The following is a 27771-nucleotide window of genomic DNA, read 5'->3' on the forward strand; positions in this document are numbered from 1 at the left end:
TCCGACAATGGTCTGGAGCCCGGTGAGAATGACGAAAGTGCCAACACATCATCGTCTCCACGGAGAAGAGAACCTGAACCGGTGCTCACCAGGGGCGAAGTTCCCACAACCTTCGTCCGAATCCCAGACCCAATCGGATGCTGGCGGACTTTGCATGTGAACTCACTAAGACTGTAACGAAGGCAAGAAAAATAAATACCAAGTTGGGAAGGGATGTAACAGTCTAGTGTTTCACGGGTCTCGGCCGAGACCCGGAAACACTCCCGCAAAATGTATCATCTTCTGGCCAGGCGTGGCCAGAAGCCTATAAATAAAAGGACCGAGGTCGCTCGAGGCTTCCGGTCCGACCCAGCAGATAACCAGTGTGGTGTCCATTATTTCTGTGCTACTGTTAGCTTACCGGTATGCCCCTGGTGTAGCATCCCTGCTCCCCTACACCAGACAGCGCCTTTGTCTGGCTGCAAAGTCATATTGGGGACATGATGAAAGCTTCCCCAGGAATGCATTCCACCCATTCTTTACCACTGGATTTATGCTTTGTAATTCACACTTCGTTTTTTTTTTAATTGCTAGTTTTAGTTGTTTAAGCTGTCCAACATGGTTTTGTCTCTTATGCGATGCATAGCCTGCTTATCATCTCTCTGACTGGTACCTTGTATTCTTCCACGAATGCTCGCTTTATGAGAACTCTTTTTTTCTTTTTCATGTGGTACTCCACAAGAGTATGTGGTTTCAGTTGTTTTCCTTGTATGCTTGTTCAGAGCAGTAAACATGCTGTATTTCTTTGGAAAGGTTTCTTACTTCCAGTCTTTGTGACTGATTCTACTTATCTGTGCCATTACCAGTTCACCAATCTTGCATGCAAGCGAGGAACAATGTTCTAGCTCTTAAATAGTTTATTTTGATTACTGCTCTATACCAATAGCATACCTCAAACAATCCTCTTTCTCATTTTCATGCCCAAACCATAGGTGCTGGAAGTAGGGGAGTGAGGGTGATGAAGCAAACATGCTGAAGTTCAGAAGTACAATGAGCAATAAAGAGACTTTTGATTTTTTTTGATCTTGTTACATTTGCAGTGCATTCATTCACGTGTCAAACGTCAGGTTCTATCTTACAACAAATCGCTCTTTATTCTTTTAAAAGGAAGGTTGGTGTTTACTTTTCTTTCGCTGACTGCAAAGTGAGAGGATTTATGTTACAATCTTGCTGGCTAATGGGAATGTGAAAAGTCGGTAGGATTTATTTTCTAGCAGACAACAAATTAAAATGCCTGTAAATGAACTGCACAAATATTTGAGAATATATTAGAAATAGGAAGCACATTTTTTTGTAATTCTGAAGTGTGTGGGAAATAAATATTTTAATAGGGCCAAAACACATGAATACACTAGGTGACGCTGACTTGGACACATCTGTTTGTGGGCTGCACAGTTTTATCAGTAAAACTGTATGTCTGTGCAAATGTAAAGGTTTTTGCAATGGAAAATCTGTTGCCTGTAATGGCAATGCGCTGCCACATCATCCTTCAATAATATATTTACAGCAGGGTGCTCCAAAATGTACCAATAGCTACACATTACATCCCTACCAATCCCTCGGGCTAAATACTTTAGCTGCACTTATTTTTTGTGTGACATGGATTTTTCGCAAACCCTATGATTTCAATGATTAACAAGCATTGGAAATGCAATAGGTCTCGCACCATTAGAGTTAGTGCTTTTAGAATTGTTTATGGGTTTTTTTTGTAAATGTTTAGCATTTTTGTTTCCTGTAGCCAATGCTAAAGAATTACAAATAAAAAAAGCCATAAACATTTCTTAAAGCTCTAACTGAAATGGTCTGAGACCTATTGCACTGTGTGAGGGTGAGGGGTTGAGGATGAGTGAGGGTGAGGGTGAGAGTGGGTGAGGGTGAGTGAGGGTGAGGGGTTGAGGGTGAGTGAGGGTGAGGGGTTGAGGGTGAGTGAGAGTGAGGGTGAGTGAGGGTGAGTGAGGGTGAGTGAGGGTGAGGGGTTGAGGGTGAGTGAGAGTGAGGGTGAGTGAGGGTGAGGGGTTGAGGTTGAGGGTGAGGTGTTGAGGGTGAGTGAGGGTGAGGGTGAGTGAGGGTGAGGGTGAGTGAGGTGTTGAGGGTGAGTGAGGGTGAGGGTGAGTTAGGGTGAGGGGTTGAGGGTGAGTAAGAGTAGTTGAGGCTGAGTGAGGGTGAGTGAGAGTGAGGGTGAGTGAGGGGTTGAGGGTGAAGGTTTGAGGGTGAGGGTGAGCACACAAGCTTAGGAGTATGTCTTAGCACAACTTGCCCTCACCAATCACCTTTCACTTCTCAGGGCCTATGGACTTTCAAGGCTACAGATAGCATCTGCCATGTGCCTTAGAGGAACATTTATGTTTTAAAAATGTATTTGACAAATAATTATCGATCCATAGTTCAGCGCCGGCGAGATTATGCATTTTTGATATTTTTTGTTGCTGCACAGGCACTCGTGAGCATCATCTTTACCAGACTATACTATGGGTGGGCCGAGAGTTAGGCAGTCCAGGATCTGGGTGTTGCCATTTTAGAATGGCCCCTTACTTGCCAACTGATGGAGAATTGTTGGGTGGTCTCACTACTACTCGCTGATCTTGTAATTCATGCTCTAATACAAATGAACACTAAATAGCTTTTTATTCACCATCTCAGCAAGAGGCCAACAATTGAATAAGCAGAGTGTGAACCCTTCAGTGAACAGCACCAGTGTAAGTTGTGGATGACTTGAGGATTGTCGCTCATATTTTAACAGATTCGTAACTATTTCACATACATCTTTTTAGTACGAAAGATTCGCTGTTTTTTATTTTCTCATCTCTGATGCATTTTACTTGTTTCTTTTCATTCCTGCATAAACCATAGAGCCAACTCGGCACAAACGTGTTATAATGTGGTCAGAGGGAGGGGCACTAGATGACGAGATGTGGACTACCGCCACATTATGCAAGCTTGCCAGAGCCTCTGTGCCTTGTGGTAAACTACAGCTGTTCTTGAAGTGCTCAGAGCTGCTTCTTCATTCAACGTAAGCCATCGCTTCACTCCAATGAGAGCATCTGAGCATCCTGAAATTGACGTCCTTTGCATAATAAAAGTGTTTACATACCTCAAGCTTCTTTCTCTAGGATTCTTTCTGTAGGATTTCCTTCTGTTTCCTGCTCAATGGTTTCTTCAATGAAATGTTCTTAATTGCTTGTTTCTTTGCTGATTTTTTGGAGAGCAGAACTAGAGCACAGCTTGTAGCTACTCCTTTCAGTCTTTCGTCATATTTCAGTTACTGGTGCGTGTACTGCATCATTGAGGCACACGGCCCTGGTGCTGGGTGTGCAGGGTCGATTTTTACATTGACACAAACATGGGAAATAAGTGGTGCAAATTGAAATTATACTGTTTTCGTGCATGCTATTTAAAAAACAAAAATACGCTATTCCCTCAAAGTTATTACCAGCAAAATAACGAGAGTGTAGTTTGCACAAAGCTCTAAAATAGCACTGGAAACAAAGACAACAAGTGAAAGCAAGTTGCGGTAAAGCGGGTTTGGGCTTTCATTTAATGTTATTCCCGAAATGTGCTCCAGGCAACACGTTAATCTCTTTGTACGTCGTGTTTGTGCTGCATATTTGGAGGCTTGACAATAACATGCTAGTTGGGGCTGAGCAACACCAAAATGGTTAAAGGGACTGTAAGAAGGGACGGTGCAAGGAAAACAAACTGCGAGGGGCGGAAGGAAGGAGACAATGTAAAAAAAATTCAAATGAAAAGAAGCGAGACGGGTCAATTACATGTTCCCTCCAAGCGCAATGCCGCTGCCAGCAGCGGCAGAGCAAAAAAGTCAGCACAAACAAACGGTGCGAAGAGGTGGCTCAACATATAACGATGCCGACTTTGGAGAAGGAGAACAGGGTTCGAGCCTCAGCGTGGGCGGCATCATTAATTATAAATTAAATAAACTGAGATCTCCTGCATATTAAATATAAATAAATAAACAGCGTGCGTGGGGTGAGGGCAGGAAGCTGCCAGCTATTTAAAAAACAAAAATACGCTATTCCCTCAAAGTTATTACCAGCAAAATAACGAGAGTGTAGTTTGCACAAAGCTCTAAAATAGCACTGGAAACAAAGACAACAAGTGAAAGCAAGTTGCGGTAAAGCGGGTTTGGGCTTTCATTTAATGTTATTCCCGAAATGTGCTCCAGGCAACACGTTAATCTCTTTGTACGTCGTGTTTGTGCTGCATATTTGGAGGCTTGACAATAACATGCTAGTTGGGGCTGAGCAACACCAAAATGGTTAAAGGGACTGTAAGAAGGGACGGTGCAAGGAAAACAAACTGCGAGGGGCGGAAGGAAGGAGACAATGTAAAAAAAATTCAAATGAAAAGAAGCGAGACGGGTCAATTACATGTTCCCTCCAAGCGCAATGCCGCTGCCAGCAGCGGCAGAGCAAGAAAGTCAGCACAAACAAACGGTGCGAAGAGGTGGCTCAACATATAACGATGCCGACTTTGGAGAAGGAGAACAGGGTTCGAGCCTCAGCGTGGGCGGCATCATTAATTATAAATTAAATAAACTGAGATCTCCTGCATATTAAATATAAATAAATAAACAGCGTGCGTGGGGTGAGGGCAGGAAGCTGCCAGATATGGAAATACCAGCATCAAAGAAAACAAGACGGAGGGAAGAGAGGGGAGAGGGGAGGGGGAGGAGAAATGCGACACGGCGGGAAGGGGCAGGCAGGATGACTCAGGGGAGGGGGCGGAGCGGGGCAGAGCGGCATGTGGGTGTGAAGAAGCCGGGCCTTTGAAGTGAAGCTAAGCTTCACTTCAAAGGTGTCGGAGGAATGCGGGCGGCTGTGCACGCGCTTTTAAGCTCAATGCACATGCGCATTGAGCTTAAAAGTCACGGGCACTGCAAGGAATCGCCACGATTCCTTGCAAGTTAGATAAAGAGTAGATGAGCCCCTATAGTCTCGCTTGCTCGATGCGCATGCGCATCGACAGGCGAGACCTAAAAATGGCAGCACCCCAATCCAGCACAACTGGTGCATGCCAACACCGAAATATCCGTTCAGATATGCGCCCTTGCTGGTGCACATCTTTTCAACTATCCTGTTTCTACGCAGGTCTTGAAGGAATCAGCATACTGTAATTTGACTAGAATTTGCTCAAATATCTGGCAAGCACGTCTCAGCTTTTACTTCAGTATTGAATGTTAAAACACAAGGGCTGACAAAGACAAGCCATCATGAATGAAGCCTATACACTGTGTTATTTGTAATTCACATCTCAACAACATTAAAACAGATTTTAATAGGATCGCTGAAAACAGAGCAGGGACACATTCAGAGGACTTTTCACAAGTATCTGAAACTACACAGTGATATCCGCAAGAGCAATAAAGGAAGTGTGTGCACAGACACTACAAATGAGGGGAGGGTCGTTGTCAAAGAGCTCTTTATAGGACTTGCTACCTTAGCAGAGCCTGTTTCTAAGCATTCCTAATGTTTACAGATGAGAGACCAAAGGAATATGGAGTTTGTGGGGCCTAAGATTCTATTTCATTCCCATTCAATAAATAAGTTACTTCCTTTGCACACTTGAATTGCTAAATGTAGTGATAGCAAGCAGAGAAGGCTTACCCGAGGGAAAGGGTTTAGGGGCAGCGACTCAGGTACAGCATAGCACAGTATTGTCAAATCTGAATGTCTTCTAGAGACTAGTGGCATAATTTAGTGGGCAGTATTAAATGAAACCCTTAAAATAACTCCATGACTCACAGTCCACATTATGTACATCTTTCATTCCACGTACATACTCTTTATATTTCCCTGACCCCCACCCTGCTGGCATCATTGCCGCCCTCAGCTGCACCAGAGACTATACTTTTTGACCCATGGGAAAGTGTTTGCGATTACCCATTGTGTACAACATCACTAAAACCCAGTGGCAAAACCAGAAACCCCAATGGCTGGACCTATTGTCTTTGCCATGATCGTCAATTTTGCCAGTAGATGGTAGATTCCTCATGTTTCCTGATTTCATCTCAGAAATTAAAGCCATGTTCAAACAGCATTAGTTTACTGCATTTTAGTGCCACCTAGGTGTCACTAGAACAACTGCAGCAGGAATAAGGAAGATACTACCTCAATCTTACAGCTATTGAAGACAACTAAAAACAAGCATTGGCAATGCAAAATGGATCTCACTTTTATTTAAAGGTAAGCACAACTGATTTGCATAGCCAATGTTTGTTTTTTAAGTGAGAACACATCTCAAGTTAAAGTCTTGCACTATATCAGTGGGATAATGCCACCTGTGAAACATTTGATACTCCTACTGGTTGGTATCTTGCAAGATTCTATTATGCAATATAAGCACTAAAACAAAATCTCATCCAAGAAAATTAACTCCCACATTTCACTATTAAAGTATCATTTTCTTAATTTTATCAGCACAAATTATGTGATTTTACATAAATCAAGGTGAGCGGAAAGTCCAAGGTGAAGGTTTATCTGGACCTACTGTCTTGTCGCGGGCAGGTATGTGCAGGACATCAAGGAATGGCGAGTTATGCAGCATAATGGGACCGAATCTGTGGCTGTTATTGCAGCAATTTAACAACATTTATACTTTCCAGGCAAAGTTGCACTTCATTTGAGTTATTTGTCACCAGAAACCCGCAATCAACAACTGATGACCAGAGGTCAGCTGTTGCTTGCACTTACTTTGAGCTATAAAAAATACTTTTTGTGAAATCTATAAATTATGCAGTTTATTAGATGTGTGGCACATGAGGCAAAACCATAATTATGTTGAAAATGTAACAGCCTGGATGCTTAGCAGGTTTGTCAAGTCTGGCAAATATTCTTTCTTGACACTGCATGTGTGTCTGAGTGAAGATGCTTTTGCTCCTTGTAAAGAGCTATGAATTCTCACTTTGTTTTGGGTTATGTTTCAGATCCTCTGGTACGAGGCGGGCTACTTGGCATGTGTCATCATTGGAATCCTCTTCATCATCCTCCTGCCCCTTGTGGGCTTCTTTTTCTGCTGCTGTCGCTGCTGTGGAAAATGTGGAGGCCAAATGTACCAAAAGCAAACCAAAAACATGAAGTGCAAAAGGAACTATCACTATACTGCAGTTTTTGTGGTTACCACCATCATTCTGTAAGTAGAAGCAGAAACTATTTTTGAGCAGTAGTATCACATATTCAGGGGTTTTGTGGTTCTGGGATGCACAGAAGTGATACTTGAAACAATGGTAGAATTAAACAGGATAACAACTCATGGTCAAGTGTGCCACAGAAAATATGTTTTTGTACATAAAAAAATACTTCAGTATGTTATGGTAAAATCATACACCGTCAGCTAACTTTAACATGCATTGGCAAAGCTAATAGGTCCGGGCTTTAATATTGAGTACACCAAGCTAATGGCTTTGCCAATGCTGTTAGTAAAACATTGTTCAAAAAAGTTAAAAAAAAATAAAAATACTGGAAGAAAAGGTAGCCTACATCTTAAGATGTCTCAAAACTGCATATTGGATTCAATATTTACAATCTTTATGAATGGCATAGTTTATTTCACAGATATGTTTCACACAGGATACTGAACAAAATGTTAAAATAAGAATGTGTTCGAATTTATAGGAAAACTGTAGAAAATTAGCATCTTGTGCGTGGTGTCCCCCCAGATTTTGGCCCTGAGTGTTATCCCTCGAAGTAGAACTCTCTGCACTTTACCCTGATAACCAGTAGTAAAGTGCCTGTGCTCCCACTGTTAACATGACTGAATTGGGAATAACCCTCGTTGGCATATGTAACTTACCTATAAGTCCCAGTATTTGTTACAAAGTGTACTCAGGGCCTCTTCTTTAAATGTCACTAGTGGACTACAGCACCTATTGTGCCATTCACTACATGACAATGCAAACATGGCCTCAGGTCTACCATTATAGGCTGCTCTGAGCAAAACTGCAATTGGACCTGTCAAAATTAACCCTTTTGTTGGGTCTAAACCTTCCTTTTAAATATTAATGTCACCCCTAAGTAAGGCTTATAGTCAATAAGGCAGGGAGCATGTTATTTAAAAGTGGGACATGTAGAAATGTAATGTTAAACATGTGTGTAGAGTGACTAATTCCCAAAAGCTATTTTCACTGGAGCAAGGCTAGCTATTGCAAAAAGGAACATTGGTATGCACTATTACATTTAACAAAGCTATCTTCAGCTAAAAAAACTGCTATACATTTCCATTTGTGAACTCTTTGTAATATTTATTATAAAGCCAAATTCGCTAGGGAAATTGGATTTTTAATACAGTTTAAGGAAATTGTACTTTAGAAAGTTACCTTTTCTATACATAAAACATCTGAATGATAGCTTACATTAGCCTCCAACACCAACCCTTTGAGAGCTCAAGCTCTGAATGAGGTGTAAAAACTTCCCCCAGAGCAGAGACAACGGCCTCGTCTGTGGAGTTGAGGAGCGCTGAAGGAATGGACCCTCTCTCTTTTATTACCAGGAGAATGAAGTGGCCTCCAAGGGTCATACAGCTGACCTCTTGTTCAATCTACAAGGACACAATAAGCTAAAAGAGGCCTTTCCTGCAACAGGACCAGCTGACCAGTTCCTATGGTCTGCCCTGAACCCTGCTGTTGGCCTCTCATGGAGTGAGTATTGACCCTCAAGTGCCATTCTCGAGGTCATGGAAATTTAGCTATATCTGGCTGGACTTCACCCGCTACCCCTTGTAACCTCGGACTTAAAACGTTTTTAGTTCTAAAGACCTCGGGATGACTGGGGAAAACCTGCCAAGCTGATCCAATCAAGTGCTATGCTGCTGGGCTAAAGGGTCAGATTTCTGTTTCTCAGCAGCAGTAAAACTGATCAGCTGAACCCTGCAGAGAAGGTATCTGGCCTCATTGAGCCCTCTTCTGCTACAGCCTGCTGCATGCAGCCTTGCCCCTCTGGAGAAATCTGAGCTCCAGAAAGGAGACTGTGGGAGAATGTAGAAATCTTCATCGGGTGAAGGCGCCAAAAGAATGTGACCAGCAAGGGACCTTTCAATTACAATTTCCTCTGCTCAAAGCTTTCTCAGCAAAAACCAGCGGCTTCACCGGGACCTCGTCTAGCAGCTGTCCAAACTCAAGGAGCCATTTTGGATACAGCATGCTACCTTGCCCAGCTGAAGATTTTAGACTTCCATTTTTGAGACTTTGTACCAAGGTAAAACATCTGAATGAGTTGAAGCTGATTTTTGTATCAGGCCCACACTCCATCGTGGTAGGCCTCAAATCATGTGTAGGTTCTGTGATACCGTGCACCAGTTGGCCGTAGTTATCCTCGAATGCCTTTAAACAGAATTTTACTTAAAAATCTAAAAAAAACACATATCTGGTTCCCCTTATAGGATTTTTGTCATTTTATTGCCATTTAATTTGTTACAAATGTACACTGTTAGTTTGGGATTTTTCTTCTGTTGTGTTTTGACTTTATTGCTGTTTTGGTTCGGCATAAATACTGTACACATTGCCTCTAAGTTGAGCCTGTGTTCTCTGCGCTGAGGGAGGTTGAGCTTAGGTTCATTTACTGACTTTAGTGGTTCACCCTGGCAAGGACTTTGTATATTACTTAAGGTGGGTTATCAGTACACTTAACTAATAACCCAATTTCTTACAAAATGCTTGCACAACCTAATTTAATTTCAGCAAGATTTGAAACTGACCAAATGCCCGATCATCTTAGTGGTATGCAGTAGCCTCAGGACTCAGGTGAATAACCCTCTGCCAGTGCCAGGAATACTGCCTTTGTGTGCGAAGGCCTGGGATTTAACGTAACATGTTAAACACAGGTGATTAAACATAATCAACCTGATAAAAGTCGGCTCTTTAGTCAAACTGCGGCAAAATTATGCCTGTTGCTGTGCTATTATGAACTGTGAGTGGCAGACAGCAATGTAGACTTAATGATAGCAAGTAAGTGAAGCGCGAGGGGGTGAAGTGAAAATAAAATAAAGTACCCTACTTCTCTGCCGCTGCCGCCACGGCCACCTCCTCCTCCTTTCAGTACTCTTCGCCTGCAGGACAGGGAGCGGTAAGCACCCTGGCTCCCAGCCTCCCGATAGCCAATCGCAATACTGCATTGTGATCAGTGTGAGTCCTGTGGATCGGCACTCAGCCAGAGAATGGGAGGCTGGACATGTTCTCCATGCAGGCTGTAACTTAGTAATATTTCTGTACAATGAACTGATTCCTATGTATTTTCGCCCATATGTACATAATGTAATAATATTTACATGGTCAAACATATACATGTGTGTTGTGCAGGATTATAGATTGGTTCCTTTTTAATATCTAAAAAGATATTGTTATACCCTTACAGGTGCATTCCCTATGATCAAGTTTAATATATCATGCATGTTAGCTACAGTTCACTGAATATAGGGTTCCGGTGCATGAATAGCAGCTAATATGCGTATGCTTCAAGCCAACAAGCTATCATCCTCTTAGAAATTGCCAGGAATGAAGTTATTGCTAGTGATCACTTGAGAGCTTAGTTGGTTGAGCCCTTACTGATGTTCTGACATAGGTTACAGGTCACACATTTAAATTGTGGCAAGGCCGAGTAAACTTTCATCCTTGTGAGTTAGATGGATTGTGTAGGAGTATGTTAGGTAGTAGTAACTCCTTTTATTTACAGCACTTAGACAGGATCACTGACCTGCTACGTTCTCTGTCTTTCCTGCCTCCTGCCAACCATCGTGAAGTTGATGTTTCTTTAAGGCAAGTTCTGCGGAGAAGAAGAAAACATCTAGGCCAGGAAGCACGGGCCAGAGAGCAGTTTTGAAATATTCACCCCTCCACACCCCCTCCATCCAAACAGCGGTTCAATGATGACACCTCCCTTCAAGAGAGTCCATCTAGCAGTTCCTTCAGAGTAATAATGTGAGAAACTACTATGCTGCGCTCAGCCTATGTGCAGGTGCTGCAGAGTGACCACTAGCGGCACTGCACAGCCAGGTGTTGTGGCCGAAGAATGGGTAGATGGCGACTCGTCGAACATGCGCTGCCAGGAAGGCTCTTGCTCTGTTAGAAATCCTCACCCATGCCCTAACCCGCCATATTATAAGAGTGGCACTGGCAGTCTTGTCCCCAGGACTTGCTTTAGGGTGGTGCGACTGGTGCAGCAGCTCCTGGTGCTGAACTCTGGGGCGCTTTGGTGCTAGGAGATAACTTATTGGTTTAAAAGCACCTGCTGCAGAGTTCCTTGTGTGTCCACCAAGTTTCAGGCAACAAGAAAAAGGTCAAGATAACAATGGTGATTAATGAACCTGATATTGATCCAAGATCTGAGTTTTGTCTAGAGGCAGTTTCCATTCATGATAAAGTAGCTCAGAGGGTTAATATGCCTGCTGCAAAGAATGTTTACCATTGGAGAACACAGAACTGTTTGTGTGTGGCTAGCTCAGTGAGTTACTGTTTAGGGCTAAGTGGGAGAGAATTGTCGCACCGGGCACCACCAGTGCTGACAGCCAGAGCTGCTTGCAGCAGCTGGGTCATCATGGAGGGTTCCTGTTTAGTTATGACTCTACCAGCATCCTCTCCTCTTCAGACACCAGGCTAATTGGTAACATAGGCAGTACATGAGCTACCTTGCAGTCCCCTCAGTACGCAGTAGTACACCATGCTTTGCTATAGCAAGTGAAGGTATATTTATACCTTGAAGGTGTTTAGGAATGCCAGCTTTGACGTAAAGTCGGGCATATGAACGTCATGGATGAACCCCAAAGAAATAGTTGTTCATGCATAATAATGAGTTTCTTGGAGAAATCAATATCCAGGCTAGGGAAAGTCCCTTCAGCTTAAGAGTTTGGTTTTCCAAGAAATCGTTGTGACGTTTGATGCACGGATGGAAGTAGCCATGCCTGTATTTGGGTAGCATGGGCTATGCCTAAATAAGGGCTTGATTTCTATGCCTTTATAAGGGTAACGTGAATTGTACCTATATAAGGGCAGGAATCGGGAAAATTCATTCGTATTCTAAAACGCCATACAACAATAGGCAGTACAAAACTCTTCAAAATCATCGTATCGTATCCCTCCTTCTATCAGCTCATTAACATTTCAGTGGTATGTAGTAGACTCATTGCCTTTCAGTATCAGAACAATTGATGCTGTGAATCATGTAATAAGAATGCTTTATTCTCCACAGATGTTTTGTAGATGTGCGGGATTCCTTTTGGAACATGTATATATGGCCTTGATTCCCCTAGTTCTATCGGAATACAGGGTGCCCCGTATTCTCTTCTGATAAAGGAATTGCAAGCTGCTCTGGCTGGGGTCTCTAAGAGCTTGTCAGAGCAGTGATAGAAACCACATTGCACAGCTTCTAGAACAGAGGGTAAAGAATGTGGATGGGGGATAGAAAGCCATTATTTTTAGTTTTTTGGTTGTTTTACATTTTAGGGGCACAGACGAGAGGCCATGTTATGAATGGCTCACCCATTACTCCTCTGAGCCTGCATAGTAGTTGAAAGCAGGGGAGATGATTTTACGGGCCATACATAACAAAAAAGTATATCTGGATCAAAAGTGACCTATGGTGATGTTTTTAACCTTAGAATTCTGCTTCTATTTGATGTCACTCAAAACCTTTGGCAAAAAACATCCTCATAATTCAATGTCACCCATCTATAATTCTATATATTAAATTTCACATTGATCCTAATTCTATACCTATTCATGTAGAGGTTATTTGTTTGTAAACTATTCACGCTAAATTGCTTCCAAGTATTTCTTTTATATACTGTTTCCAAGGCAGGTGCCTAAGTTAAAGCACTAAACTCTACTTCTGTGCCAAGTTGTTATACTGCCCTCCATTTGGACAACGATCCAGCTACCAAGGGTGAAAGTAAGCTCTGAACTTTACCGTTCATTTCTCCTCTGTTAGTACCAAGTCCTATATTTGTTTTATGGAGTTCGAAGTGTAGTGTTGTCATCACTGAGTTAGATTTCTCAACACCGAGTTAGATTTCCACAACTTAGCCAAAACGTATTTCACCTATTAAGATCTTATCAATTGAGACACTTTTATAGGGTAATAGAGCATAACTGGTCAAGTGCTTAATTTGTAAAATATGAAGTCCAGGTGCTCAAATGTTTATCGGGCCACACCTACACTTACTTCCTCCCCTGGTTCCTCCCACTTACTCTATTGGCTCCACCCACATCCTCAACTGGCACTGCTAAAAGTCAGATGTATTACCCAATCTGAATTTCGGCAAGGGAGCTTTCCTCATAGTAAGGTTTTGATAGGAGGTTCCCCTGCCCTGTGAACATATTGAAAACGATTAACTCTAAAGTGCATTTAAAACACAATTTTGGAATAAGTTAGCTAAAATGACTAATGCATTGAAAAGGGTCACTTGAAATATTCCAGTGCTCTATTTGCCAATTTGGGGAAAGGACAATACTGGGGTAGGCCATTTTTAACAGAGTCTATGAGTTCAAGGATACAACTTTTACATAGCTTATGTGACAACAAAAAACCAAAATGTTCTGAAAACACTCTAAACAGATAAACTGAATAAAATCATGCAATACACTTGAATGACTCACTTTGTCATTTCCAGTGGCCGAAGGGGTTTGGAGGTTAATAAATAGTAGAGTATTCGTTAAAGCGATTACTTTTAGAGAAACAATTAAAAAAAGATGATTACCAATTGGACTTGTTACTTTAACTTTATCTCCTGGAGCAATATATGTGCATTTATTAGATATTCAGAATAGTAAAAAGCATGGAACTTAACTAGCGTTTCCAAATGTAGTTCACACAGACAGGACAGAGATTACAAAAGAGGCATATATTCAAAATATGACTTTTTAATTAAAGATTTGATCTTAATATAAAGCACAGAAAATGTCATCTCCTCAAAAAATTCCTAGAAGTACCTAGGCCAAAAGAATAGGTAGTTGTTGGAAGATTGAATTTGACCATATCTCAAGTCATACCTATTAGTGCAAAATGGCCTTAGTCCCATAGAAAATATTAATATATAATGACAAAATAACAAAAATAAAATGTAGATAAATGCAAATAAATAAATACATGTTCTAAAATGAAAAACAAAATTCAAGTCTTTTAAAAACAAAGTAAATAAAACATATAAAATAGAAAAATAAATATGACATCCAAACAAGGAATATGCCAACAAGAAAGAGAGAGGGGGGGACCAGGAGCTAGTTAAAGGTCCAGTGCCTGTGCTCCAGACGTTAAGCGTAAATGCAGAAGGGTGAGGACAAGACTTGTTCTTCCCCTTTCACTATTGAGTCCAAGACCTAGTACACCTAGTACTCATTTCCCCCACACTTTTTGTCTCTCTTTCCCTTCAGGAGTGAGCAACAATTTGCACACCTCCCTAAGAACAGTGTCCTCACCCTTGTTCATCCAAACAAGGAAGACACATAAATATAACACAATATTAAATAAATTGACAGTGTCATTGTCAATAAAGTGTTATATATGCAAATAAATAACCTATATAAACTAGAGCAATAATTAAATATCCAAACACAGTAAAACCAAACTTTTTAACTTTTTCAAAACATTGCAATGACACGTGTTTTGTCAGTTGGACTTGGCTAGCATGTATTTTTCCACAAAAGACCACAAACTGTCTAAATTGCTTGTGTATTCCAAGTCTCTCTCTTTCCTTGCTTGACTCCGAGTGTCATCAGCTGCTTTTCGTCCTTTTGCAAGCCATGACTGAACATAGCGGATGGGGTTGAATCTCTTCAATAGTGGGACAACAAGATTTGAAAACATTAAAGAAGATGTTTTTTCAGTAAGCAGTGATGCTCTTGTAGATGTGTAAGTAAGATTCATTTGAGAAAAGCCCCGCTCACATTCTGCTTTACTGATAGCAATACTGTGTAAGGCCATCAAAAGGTCCTTGAACTGCTTTTATATTTCCCTCCAGATTCCTTAGACTCTCTGTAAGCATGTCTCGTTTCTTGACTGGCAATGTTGAATCTTTTACACAGAGACTCAATATCACGTTCACCGTAAAGAACAGGTATTTCATCAGGCCAGTACTGTTTGTATAAAACTTTCACTTCACAAATCAGTATATCATACTCAGTCTTTTTGTCAGTAGAATTAGTATATCCTGTGGACAACAACCAATGTCTTAGATTTTCTGCAAGGCTAAGAAAAATTGTCCCTGTTCAATAATTTTGTCAGTGGTCTTTCCTTTGTGCAGCATCAGACCTTGGAATATATTTTATTCCATGACCTTTTTACACTGTGAGAAATGGTTCCCTTGCCTGTCTACCATTGCCTTAAACACTGCTATATACCGACAAATAGCTCGATGAGCATTAATGATTGTAGAGTCACATTTCTGTAACCCAAGTGATAACTCTGATATCTCCTGAAGAGCATCCTGCAACAAACTGGATAGATGATAACCGCCTTCCTAGGCCTGTGTACATATTTTGTGTTAAACTGTCAGGGGAACCATCATCAGCTTCACTAGTAAAGGACTTGTAGAGAGCAGGATAAGCATTAGAAACAGCCTCCACTGTTCCAAAGCTTGATGCAACCCAACGAGTATCTAACACTCTACCTATTCTGCAAAGCTGAATGTCAAGAGCTTCTGCACATTCTTTTAGCTCCAAACGGTTATTAACAGATGCGGCAAATAGAGAATACAGCTTATCAAGTACGTTTTTGAAATGATTTGTGGTGCTAATATCTTTCATGACATCATGAATGGCAAGGTCCAGGCGATGTGCAGAGCAGTGCCAGGCTACAACATTGGGAGAGATATGTTTTCTTGCAACCTCTTTAAAACACCACTGTGGTGGCCAAACATCTGAATCACCATCACAGGCAACTGAAACCCCAGGCATTGGATAGAAAGTCCTCACTTATGTTAACTGGATTTTTTTAGTGCAGATAGTAAACTTTTTACTATGCCGTCAGCTGACAAGTCACTCAGCTCAATGAGGTCAACAAAAACATTAGCTGGGGAGTCCATGCCAGGTGGCTGCATTCTCTTGTACATAATTAAAGAAATGTTCCTATTTATCTAGTAAAAGACTTATTTTTGGGAAAGTTCAATAATTTTGGCAAATATCTTCCTTTTCATTTCTGAGTATGTGTGGTGTTGTATGTTTGATCAAGCTACATTGAAGTGCAAAATTTGCCCCATATCCAATGCATTCTATGGGTGGCAGTCTATCTCCGTTTCCAAACCATATGCTGGCCTATTCTGCTTTGCTTCCTTATAAGCTACTTGGAATATTCTGGCTGTTGCTGAGATTTGCAAAGATTGCGCTTTTGATGTTACTTGCAATAAAGGATCTTTTTTAGCGTTTTCTAAGATTTTTAAAGTTGCAACATGAGCCTTTCTTTGTGCATGTTCTCCAATCTTTTTCCTCAATGATTTCTGCTGTTGTTCTACATTGGTGTCATATGCCTTCACAGTAGACTTAGTTCATTCTTTGGACAATTTAATTCCCCTGGATTTCTCAGCACCAAGATCATGGACTTAGCGACATACAGAACCGCCAAGGTTAGGGCCTGTAACAATTAACCATGGATGCTTGCATTGGAAATACATTTTTTGGTCATGTTTCCAACCTTTAGGAAGAATGTCTCTACTAAAAACTCTGTCTGAATGTGAATTAGGTGATAATGTGTCAAACTGTTTGCTAGTGCCTGGTGTTTTCTCTGTCTCTGTAGCAATCTTCACAGCATGATGCTGCTTATCTCTAAAAGGACTATCTTGTGTATTTCCTTCGATAGGGGTGATAACGCTGCTGCTAGTAGTGGTGTCACTCTCATCTAGTGCCTTTTCTCAGACTTCATCTTCTTCCTTGTTCCCTTCATCCATTGGAAGTACATGGTCTTTTCTAGCAAGTTTGCTAGCAGGCTCCGCATCATCTTTGGGCATAAAGTTTGTCAAGTAGCTTGAAACCTTCTTCTGTCCAGTGTTTGGCATTCTAGGGAAGCAAAGTGAAAGAAAACATGCTAGACCATTGTGAAGTGTAATGTCAATTCATCAACGTAACGGCACATTTAATATTTATTTGCAGTTTGCACCAAATACATTTTTGCATCTGCACATCTATTACCATGACTGATTACAAGTGCAACCAAATAGATCCTACTTTGCTTACCCAAATTCAGGCCTTATCCAATTCATACCCCTGCCTGCCTTGCAGTGCTCACTCGAAAGACACACAAGGTCTTTAACAATTGCCTCACTTTTAAGCGTTGTTCTCCAGTATTACTACAAAAGCTGGGTGAGGTGGCAGTGTGCAGAGTTAGCTAGACACTGTGATTCCCAAAAATTATTAATGAATCGACACTCAGAGCTGGACTGGGAACCCAAACAGCCCTGGCAAGTTTTGTTAGACCAGCCCCATATGGTGTGTAGCAAGGGAGTGCAGCATGCTTAACGACTGCTAGAGGTATTTTTTTTTTGGGGGGGGGGGGGGAATTCTCTCCTCAAGAACATTTTGTAACTAGAAAGACCAAATTGCATTATGCATTTTCCATTACATATTTAGTTGTATTAACTTTCAAAGCATAGTAAATTGTAAATGATGACCTGACATAAGCACCTAGGCCAGAAATGTCACACACAAACATCCATGCCATAAACCGTGGAAATGCCACACATAAGCATCCAGGCCATAAACCGTGGAAATCTCACTCATAAGCATCCAGGCTATAAACCATGGAATTGTCACATATAAGCACCCAGGCCCTTAACCGTGGACATGTCATACATAAACCCTTCAGGCCAGAAAGCATGGAAATGTCACACTTAAGCACCCAGGCCAGAAAGCATGGAAATGTCTCCCTTAAGTACTCAGACCAGGAAACATGGAAATGTCACACAAAGGCACCCAGGCCAGAAAGCATTGAAATGCCACACATAAGCATGCCATAAACCGTGGAAATGTCACATTTTAGCACCCAGGTCATTAAGCGTGGAAATGTCACACATAAGCCCTCGTGCCAGAAAGCATGGATATGTCACATATACGCCCTCAGACCAGGAAGCATGGAAACATCACAAACAGCTACCCATGCCAGAAAAACAGGTAAATGTCAACAAAGGCACCTAGGCCAGTGGCGCTGGAACAATTTTCAGAAGGTTGTCCTAAAAATGACACATTGAAAAAAACATCGCTCAAAAGTGTTGAACAATCATGGCCATGTAATGCCCTGTTTGGGAGCATAATGTAGCGGATGCTTTAATAAAGGGTGATGATTCAGCTCAAAACATATTATTCAGACAATCTTGAAGCACAAATGGGTGCAATGTCTGATATTTATATATTTCTCTCATCTTCATTGCTTGATTTTGCTCGCCAGAAAGTGTCATTCACAGTCACTGAAATGTCACTCATAATTACACTGAATTGACTCAAATTATGAAAATGGAACTCATAGGAATCTGAAACTTTGGCTGAGGCAGCTGTCAGTGTCACTGGGCGAAGGGTGCACATCAACGAGAGCAGAAGGACTTCACTACCTGGCAAATTAAACTATCCACTGTGATCCCTGCTGCCAAGAGAAGAGCCCTTCCTTCCAGGCCTGGCTGTTCCCTATTTACTCATCCCCAACCTTTATTGCGAGGTAACCAAGCTACTTCCTGCTCCAGAAATTGTATCTGGCTGCTAATGTCTCTACTTGCTGTTAAAGGCCCCCTACCCGGGTTGAAGGCCCTTTAATAAGTGGTATTGACATACACGGAAGGTTAATAAAGCCGTTAGAGCATTCTGCCTAATGGTAATATGATGTTCTAAAGTAAACAAGGAGGAACAATAGGCAAACACCGAAATGTTGAAAACATTGTAATGTTGTAGATCTATAACATTCATTACTGGTCATCAGCATTCAATTGTCCTGAAAGGAGCTCCCTGCATTCCAGTACATGGAATTGTATTGTACCAGCATGACTTTTCTTTCCGTTTCATTACACACACTAAATAAATCTACACCACGACACACAAACTACATTTAATAAGCAACACTATTAAGCACCACCAACCCCCCTTATTTAATGCCTGCTTTTTCTGCCTCTCTTAGGCATAAAAAGGCCCCCACAGGTTTGGAGAAAAGTCCCAGTGCATCAGGCACATGTACTTTTATTGTCGAAAATCAACCCTTGCCCCTGCTTTGAGAGTTTGTTTTCTGGGTGGATAATGCTGACTAGTTTGCAATAGAGCAGGGTTCCATACTCATTTTTAGGTTTCGCCTGGCGAACAGCTGCGCAGCAGCATTTCGCGCAGGCGAAATCTTATGTTAACAGTATGTGTGTGTTGTCCCGCCTCTCTGTTTCATTCGCTAGCTCCATAAATGGAGGCTAGCCATTGGAAGAGAGAGGCGTCCGTCATTCTGCGAGGCGATTCGTGGGCGTTTCTGTCGAATTTTTCTCATCCCGCCCCTTTGTGACGTCATTCCGGCGGTGGGCGGTTGTTGTTTTTTTTTTGTATCGGCATGTTGGTTTCATTTCCAACGTGTGCCTTGCAGGGGTGGGCTGCGCGATTAGAGTTGCTAGCAGGTATCCCGTTCCCACCCCCTCCCGCTGTCCGTGTGCCCGTCCCCGCCCCCCTCCCGCTGTCCGTGTGCCCGCCCCCTCCCGCTGTCCGTGTGCCCGTCCCCCCTCCCACTGTCCGTGTGCCCGGATAAGACCCAGCGGCGGGGCGGCCAGCCTGCCCTCAAGTGTTCGTGTATTTTTCTTGACTGGTTTGTGCAGCGGCGCGGCTTGGAGCCCATGCCAAGTCCTGTTACACACAGGAAGTAGGAAGTGAGACTCGAGTCAGAAGCGACGGGCGAGGACATGGAGGCGACTACACGTGTGCTGCCTGCTGCAGTGTGTCTCTCGGCGATCACCATGTCGTCCCCAACCGGCCTGTCCACCGCGCCAACGATGACCATCTACCAGCCTGAACCAAGCCTTGAGGCTACTCCAACATCATGCCGAGGAGGTGAGGGGACTAGGTACGCGCCTCACCAACTTGAACCTCGGAAGGAGCTTGATCACGGAAAGCCGCTGTGTGACTGGCGGGCTGTAGCCTCAACGCGTGCACTGCAGCTGTGAGGGAGCCCCACGTTGCGGACTCAGAGCTTCATTGTCTGCCACCACCGTCCGATTGCCTCATCCTTTCATCCGTAATCGCCCACATGGCCCTGGCTTTCTGGAAGCGGCTGTGGCAGCTTAATGTCCGTCATCATTTTCCTACTGCCACTGCTCCTGCTCCCTTTGCCATCACTCCCAGAGCAAGGTGAGACTTTTCATTAAAAATTGGTCAAAAGGCCGGGGGGGATCTCTGAAAGCTGCCTACAATATAGCACTGCAGTAGTCTAACCTTAAAATAAACGTGCACAACTGAATTCCATGTAGTGAATTTATGTATCTCATGCAGTGTAGCAAGTTCTCAGTGCTAAGCGTTTCAGCTGTCAATGTCTGAAATTTCATTATTTTTAGCTTCCTGTAATTTTGCCATTTAATATGAGGTTACAGGAGGGAGCACTAGCTTCTTGGAGTTTCTTGTTGCTCAAATGGCTGTAATTTCTGATATTTTGAAGTTCCCCTCGTCTTCATTGCATGATTTTTGTTCGTGAGTAATTGCTGTCTGCTGAGCTCGTCCGTAGGGTACAATAGGTCTCACATTTGCGAGAGATTAAGCTAATGGCAATGTAAATGACAATGCCATTTATTTATCTGTTTTCAAAACCAACACATAAATACAAGTTTTGTCATTTAAAATGCCAATAGCTCTAACTTTTCCAAAGGCGAAACCATTGCATTGTAAATGCTTGTTTTGTTTGTCGAAGGTGTTCCTGCCATGTCAGAAGAAGCACTTTTGCAATAAAATTCCCTCGAATATAGGAAAAATGCTAAGTAGGATGCACCAAGTGTGGCTATACAAGCAGCGGAAGTGCCTTCGCAACTCCTTGCAACTGCTGGTTGCCCCATGTAGGTCTAAATAACTCCATGACAGTTGCTAATTACATCCCAACGGAACCACTTTTTACCAACCTAAGAATGATAGGTCGAGTAGTACCATCAAGGTTTCGCATGTATGCCTTCCAGGTTACAAGGAGTCGTAAGTGGCATGGATATAACTAATGAACTTGTATTAACGGATTATAACTTGTGGCCTGCAGGCAACATAAGGATTTCTGCAACAAAGGCATTAGTCTACGCAACTATCTTGTAAACACTGCAAATCTGTGATCTGCATGTTAAACCCAATGTTCTGCATCAGCCACATTAACCCTCTATGCTATTTTTGAATATATACTCACAAACACCTCCACTTGCATGTTAGTCGCCTGCTTATGCACTGAAATTCGGGGCAAGGTACCAGTTTGCAGCCCCTTGGGTCATGCTGCCTAAGACCAAGACAATGATCACCCATCACAGACGTGCAATGGTTTTATTGCTGTGGACAAAACGGTGGCCCTCTCGCCCATCTATAGACTCAAAATTCATTAAACAATTCTACACAGGGTGTACAGTACCCCGGTACAATTAATGTGCATGGGAATGGTGTATGATGCACGCTGCTTGCGGTGCACTACACCGCAGACCTAATTCCGCCATCTCACCTAGGAGTGACCACGGGTGGTGAGATACTGGTCTCCAGTTTATTCGATCCTGCAGCAAATAATGGGCATGCACCATCGCAGACCCCGTTGGCTGGCATCTTAGGTTATGTTAAAGATGTGCCTCTCTGGTGTTAGATGCCTCACGGCTATGCTTTTGCTCCTACCCGAGCGACGGGTTGCTGTGCATTGGGGAAGGCAGCCTGCACCAAGGGCTGAGACCTGGTAGCAAGATGCGGATATTGCCAGGAGCAGCTCTCTACATACTGGGAACATATGCCCCCGAGATCCAGCCCGTAGGACATTTGGGCGCCGATACTGACCCACCTCGGACAGGGATAGCCCACCCGCCAAATACAGAAGGGGACTTGTTCAATGCAAAATTTCCACTTTATCAGATGGTGCGTCCCAGGCAGTTCTGCCCCAGACTACCCGCTCACCTGAACCCCTGCTGCATGGAGTGGGATGTAGAGCTGTGCCCCTCTTCCCTGGCCATCCCTCGGGTGGAGTGACGATTCATTTCGTACTGTAATGAATTTCCTGCAGTTTTTAGACATATCTATGAAAGGATGACACCACATTGATGTATTGGAATAAGCTTACTGATGTTCCTTCCCTTTCCCTTTCCCCTTTTTCTTTGGTATCTTCATGAAATGCCAATAAATACTGTTAAAAAAACCTCTAGGCTACATTATGATTCAAACCTTGACCAGCAGTTCTGCAAATGGAAAAAGGTTTACTGTAGCATTCCTCATACTTCTAGTCCTCTTCTGGGTCTGGTACTGGACCTTAGGGGCCTAGCCACAGCCTTCTTATCCTGTTCTTTTAGGTCCTGGCCCCCTCGGCTCTGCCCCACCTCTATTCTCCTGATCCTCCTTCCCCTTCCCTAGGTCCTCCTCTTTATTCTCATGATCCCCCTCCTTGCCCGCCCTTCTCCATCCTGGACTCCCTGGTCTTCTTGATCTTGATCCTTCTGGTTTTGTTACCCTCCCCCACTTCCTAGTTCTGTTACTGGTTCTTCTGCTGCTGCTCCTTCTCACCCTGATCTTCTGGACATGGTCCATATCCTTCTGGCCCTCAACTTACTGATTCTCTTGATCTTCCTTTTCATGGTTCCACTGACTCTCCTAGTCCCCTGGCCCCTCATGGTGTTAGTCTTCCTGACCCTCCTCGTACCGATCTTTTGAGTCTGTGTATTTCTCAAGTTCAGGGAGGCACTTAACCCACCGGACTCTAGTCCCGTTCTGAGCTCTCCTAGGTTTGGTCCTGCCCGTGCTCCTCTTGGACCTCCTGGAAATCGTAGCCAACACCCTCCTGTTGCTGGTCCACCAGGTCTGACCTCCATAGTCCTGTTTCTCCTTGTCAATTTCTTCTGCTCCCTCTGGTCCTGGTTCTCATGCTCCTTGTCATTTTGTCATCCCAGTTGTGTCCCTCCTGGCCCTCGCCTCCCGGCTCTGATCTTCCTGGTCCTCTTGATCCTTCTGATCCTCCTGGTCGTGATCCTTCACTGTGCCCCGGCTCTGTCCCTTCTGATTCCTCTTAGCCCATTCGTCTGATGCCAGTCCTCCTAGTACTCTTAGGTGTAAGATCCACCTTCTACCAGCCACGACCCACCTTGGACAAAATAAATTGATGATCCAATATGGGAGCTCAGCATCCAAGGTGACAAACCCTCTGTACCGAAACACACGAGGGGCAATTCACTGGGAGCGGCCCAGCCTCCTCGTCCAGCTGAAGACCAGCAGCTGAATCCTACTCTTTTCCAGCACTGGTGACTACACACTGTACACATCTGGCTCCAGAAAGTGCACCACCCACCAGACTTATCTTAACGATATTATACTTAATATGCTGGATATACATTCATTTCCTCAGTAGGATCGTTAGACACCTAAATGATATGTAAACGCTGCATGTTTATGTCCAATGAAATAAGTTAGAACAGTTTTACTATTACCTTCTTCCTTGTTGCCAATTTCAACAGGTGAAGTGATTGTGAAAAATGCCCGTGCTATCACTGACGCTTCTCCTCATCACTCCACCCCCTTTCTGCTGCTGACCCTTCGACTTCATTTAGTTTCGAGCTCCTGGTGAAAAGTATTTTCCATTTCCCGAAGTACCTTCACTGACCAGGCCCAACTCAGATAGTTCTAACGCTTCAGGCCACCCTGCCTCCTTTTGACATCCTTTCAGTTAAGTTGCTACTGGGCGCCGCCTTAAAGCTTTTTGTTACCTACAACAATGTGTAAGATGTGACATGGTGCTGTTAAGGATCAGCCAACTTTAGATGAAAGGTGCAGATTAACCCGGATCACAAAAGCCAGAGTCACGTCATACAGGAAGTCCCCATCACCCGATCGCCTCATCCTTAGAGTTGAACTGAAGGACCGTCATCTAACCCCGCCCCTCTCATTCATCGCACCTGCTCATTTCACCTGTTCTGTGACATCATACGTTGTTGGGAAGCTAAGAGATTATCGCTAAACGCTGCGACTCCTGTAGCACATACAACGGACGCTACACAGAGGACTCAGTGACAGGCCCTTTAATGACGGTATTTGCCCATTGTCAGTTTCATAAGGAAACGTGTTACTTGTAACCGAAAGACGTGGGATGTTTATAGCACCTCGTACATGGAGGGCACAAGATACTGACAAGGTAGCGCTGTACAGATTGTGCCATTCCAGACATCTCATGGTCCAGCATTTACAAGAAGTCATAGAATGAATCATTGTAAATACTGAGCAAGCGTTAATTTTAAGGTACTCTTAGATACGGTGGCCAGGTGTCACAGATTTGCCGGGACAGTCCATGTTTTTCGCTAGGCGTCCCAGCAAATTTCTGCAAATGTGTCTTATGTCCCGATTTTTTGAGAGGTTCGACTGAAAACAGTGAGAGGCACTTTTTTAGGTGTTCCAAAGCAGGACTAGTTGGCAGCTGTTATAAATAAGCAATTTAATTAACAGGTATGATGCTGGTTTTTAGAATTACATTGTATTTATTTTCTTAGTGCCTCTTCTGTGTTTCTATCTTGATAAGGACTGTCACTCTTTGCTGCTCCATCTATGTAAAATTGTAGTCCTACTTCTATTTTTGCGAAATGTCTTGGTTTTTGGTTCTCAAGATAAGGCCACTCTTCTCTTGGCTTCTTAGACACCAAAGCAGGTTCTGACAGGTATATTGGGCAATCAGGCAGGGCCCGATGGGCTGTGTGGGTCGTTTTTTGTTTGTTTGTGGGGCTGTTTTATGGTCGCTGGCCGGTTTTTATTGTTGATTTTCCTAAAATTAAGACAAACATTGCCTACAGCAAGCTCAAATCCACCCACTCTTCCGTACCTCGCAAAACACTTATACACCATTTTTTACAAGTTCAAAACTGCCCCAATTTGCAAACATGAGCCACTTTTTGCTCTAATTCACTTTTGGAAGGCACTTTTATTTTGGTGCCCGGATCTATTGTCTGTCCCAGTCCCACTATGCACTTAACTGCAATGAGGGATAGTAAATGGCTAGCTTTACTTCTCGGCTGGAAACCTCTAGTGCCATTTAGTCATTCTGATCTTTTAAGGGTGACAATTAATCAAGCCAGTGTATGAGCAGGCCTCTGTATTCTGAGGGGATTGCGTGGGTGCAATAACAAGTGAAATGTTGCTGGGCTTACAGCTCTTGCTGCATTGGGAAGAGAATCCAGGGTCATTTCCCAAGAGCCAGGGGTCCCGAGGCACACTGGTGGCACACGGATTACCTTCTATGGGTGTACGTGCATCTCCCAATAAGGTGAATCTCATTTAGTGCATAGCAAGTGCTCAGTGCTTAATCGCAGGGTGGGGGCTACTCCACTCTTTTTTGGGGACCGGGACTTTTTTTTTAACCTTCGCACTTTGACCAAGAAACAGAAAGAGGAAAACGAAAAAACTGTGGAAGAGGGAGAAAGTGGCAATGAAAAGAACCTATAAGAGTGAGCTACGGGGTCATTAGTATCTTGGTGGATTAAATAGGCATGAGGTGGAATAAAGACTAAACCGTCTTGGTATTCGGCAACCCTAACATTTGGCAGAGAATCCGGTAGCCTTCTTAGAAAAGGTGGGCCCTGGCTCTTATTCTTTTATAAATGGAAGGAAAATTGCGAGAAGTTAAGGAAAGGGAAGAAAAGAAAAGAGAAAGGGATGGAGCGAATGGGAGAGGGGAGGTGGCAGAGGAGATGGGAAGGGAAGGGATGAAAAGCAAGGGGGAATAGCAGGTGATTAGAGAGTAGGTAGGGCAGGTGGCGCTGTGGTGGGATGGGGAAAAGAGGGAAGTAAATGAGAGAAGAGTTGGTGGGAAGTGGAAAGAATGGAGAAGAGAGATAGGAGTGAATGGGAACGAAAGGAGCAAAACAGGGTAGGAGGAAAGTGAAGAGGGAATGCAGTTACAGTTCTGGAAAAAAGTAGATGAAAGTAGACACCAGAAGAGAGGGGCCTGGACTTGAAAAGGATGGAAAGGAAGTGGAGGTTTTGGAATTAGAGGGAGCCAAGGAATATCGGGGAGGAAGGAATTAGTGGGCGATGGGAGGTTAGAGAGGATGGAAAGGAAGAGGAACATAAGAAGAGGACAGGGACGTGTGACCAAGGAAGCGGAAGGAAATACAAATTGGAGCGATGGATGAGAAGGTAAGTAAGTGAACAAGCACTGGCGTTGCCAATAGGTTTCGCATTTGGAAAGTTGGAGCAATTGGTTTTGTAAATGACATTTTATATTTATATATAGAATGTGGCATTAAAACCAGCTCTTTAGTTAATTTATTATTTAAAAACAACCTGGCGTTGTCTTGATACGGAATTTAAAACTTACAAAAACATCTCTAAAGTACTATAGCGCATCAAATAATGTGTTCTTTTTAAATAAAAAAATAACTCCATGGCACTGCACAAAAGGTGTATCTTCGTGAATCTGTTGTGTACTGTGTTCTTGTGGACTGGGTATTGTTGTCGAAGAGTGGTTTTGATTTATTTTTTCCCAAAAAATCTCTTTAAATTAAGTATTTTAAAAGTTTTGAAGCTGCATCTTTATAGAGTGTTTTACTCTGCGTCCTTTATTGCCCCAATGACTTTGTTTGCCCCTATGAACAATGAAAATATTCGCTGTGAAATATTGATTTTGCACTTACAGTTTTTGTACTTTAAACGTAAGGAAACCTCTATAACATGTGTCTTGTGCGGGTGGGTCGTAATGCCTCTCCCCTCCCTCCCTCAACAATTGTAATACACAGCATTTATCATTTAGGCCTCGATTTTGAATCCGGCGCTGAAGTCAAACCAGAGAGCAGGGGCTGAATTCGAGGGTTGAGATAAAGTGCCGTAAAGTGCGTCTTTCTGCAGAGATGTATGAGAGGAATGTGTGAGAGGTCTCTTAACCCGGCTCTACTCCAGTAATAACAGGCACTTTGACCTTTGAACTGTAATAATAAATGTGCGGACGCTGGCTTATTTCGACACTTTCTCCAAATAACCAGTTTTATTGGGCGACAAGTACTGTCCAAACTCTCACCACTGCCTTTTCTTTTCACAAGGCCCCTGTGGGCTTCCCGTTCATTGGTGAAGGGGGTGTGATATTATAGCGCCCACTGGTGTGTGCAGAGCTTGCCTTTGTGTCGGCCTGCTCCAATTAAAGGGAGAAGGTGTTGGCTTCCACCAGTCACACCCAAGGGCACTTTTGGTGGCTCTGCGATAAAAGTGACAGCACTTTGAAGGAGCACTTTAGCAGGCTGGTGGGACTTCTTCCTAATTAATTTGCCCCCACCCCTCCCCTCGCCCCTTAATTGCTGATCACCCTCTAAGCTTCGGCGCTTCCTTACCGGGGGAGGCTGGTAATGCTGATCTCAGGGGTCCCAGCTGGGAATCCTAGCCTTGTTTGTGGAAGGAAGCGCCGCCTGCGCTTATCTGATGCTTCGAGGCCCTGAGTCTGTCGAGGCGGCCGATAGCGTTCTCCGTCTCCGAGGCCCTTTCGGAGGTGTTGCTGGCAACATTGGAGTTTAAGAAGCAAAGAAAGACACGCAATCCTTCCCTAAACACCGGCCCCCTCCCCATGCCCCCACCGGCCCCTCCCCCGTCGTTTCACTATCGGTCATGTTTTTATTTAT

General features: G+C 43.3%; 1 protein-coding gene across 3 annotated transcripts in view; it reads left to right on the top strand.

Moving 5' to 3' along the window:
• LOC144755103 (prominin-1-A-like) overlaps positions 1–27771 on the top strand; it is a 499448-nt gene that overhangs the window by 198651 nt on the left and 273026 nt on the right. For all 3 annotated transcript variants that reach the window (XR_013594841.1, XR_013594842.1, XM_078643612.1), the window contains exon 4: positions 6980–7185. Coding sequence is in view for 1 of the 3 variants with exons in the window: in XM_078643612.1 (XP_078499738.1) it covers positions 6980–7185 (206 nt within the window). In the remaining 2 variants the exon portion in view is untranslated. The remainder of the gene's footprint in view (positions 1–6979; positions 7186–27771) is intronic.

This window comes from Lissotriton helveticus, chromosome 5_1 (genome assembly GCF_964261635.1).
Source record: "Lissotriton helveticus chromosome 5_1, aLisHel1.1, whole genome shotgun sequence".
In the NCBI taxonomy this organism is placed as follows: Eukaryota; Metazoa; Chordata; class Amphibia; order Caudata; family Salamandridae; genus Lissotriton; species Lissotriton helveticus.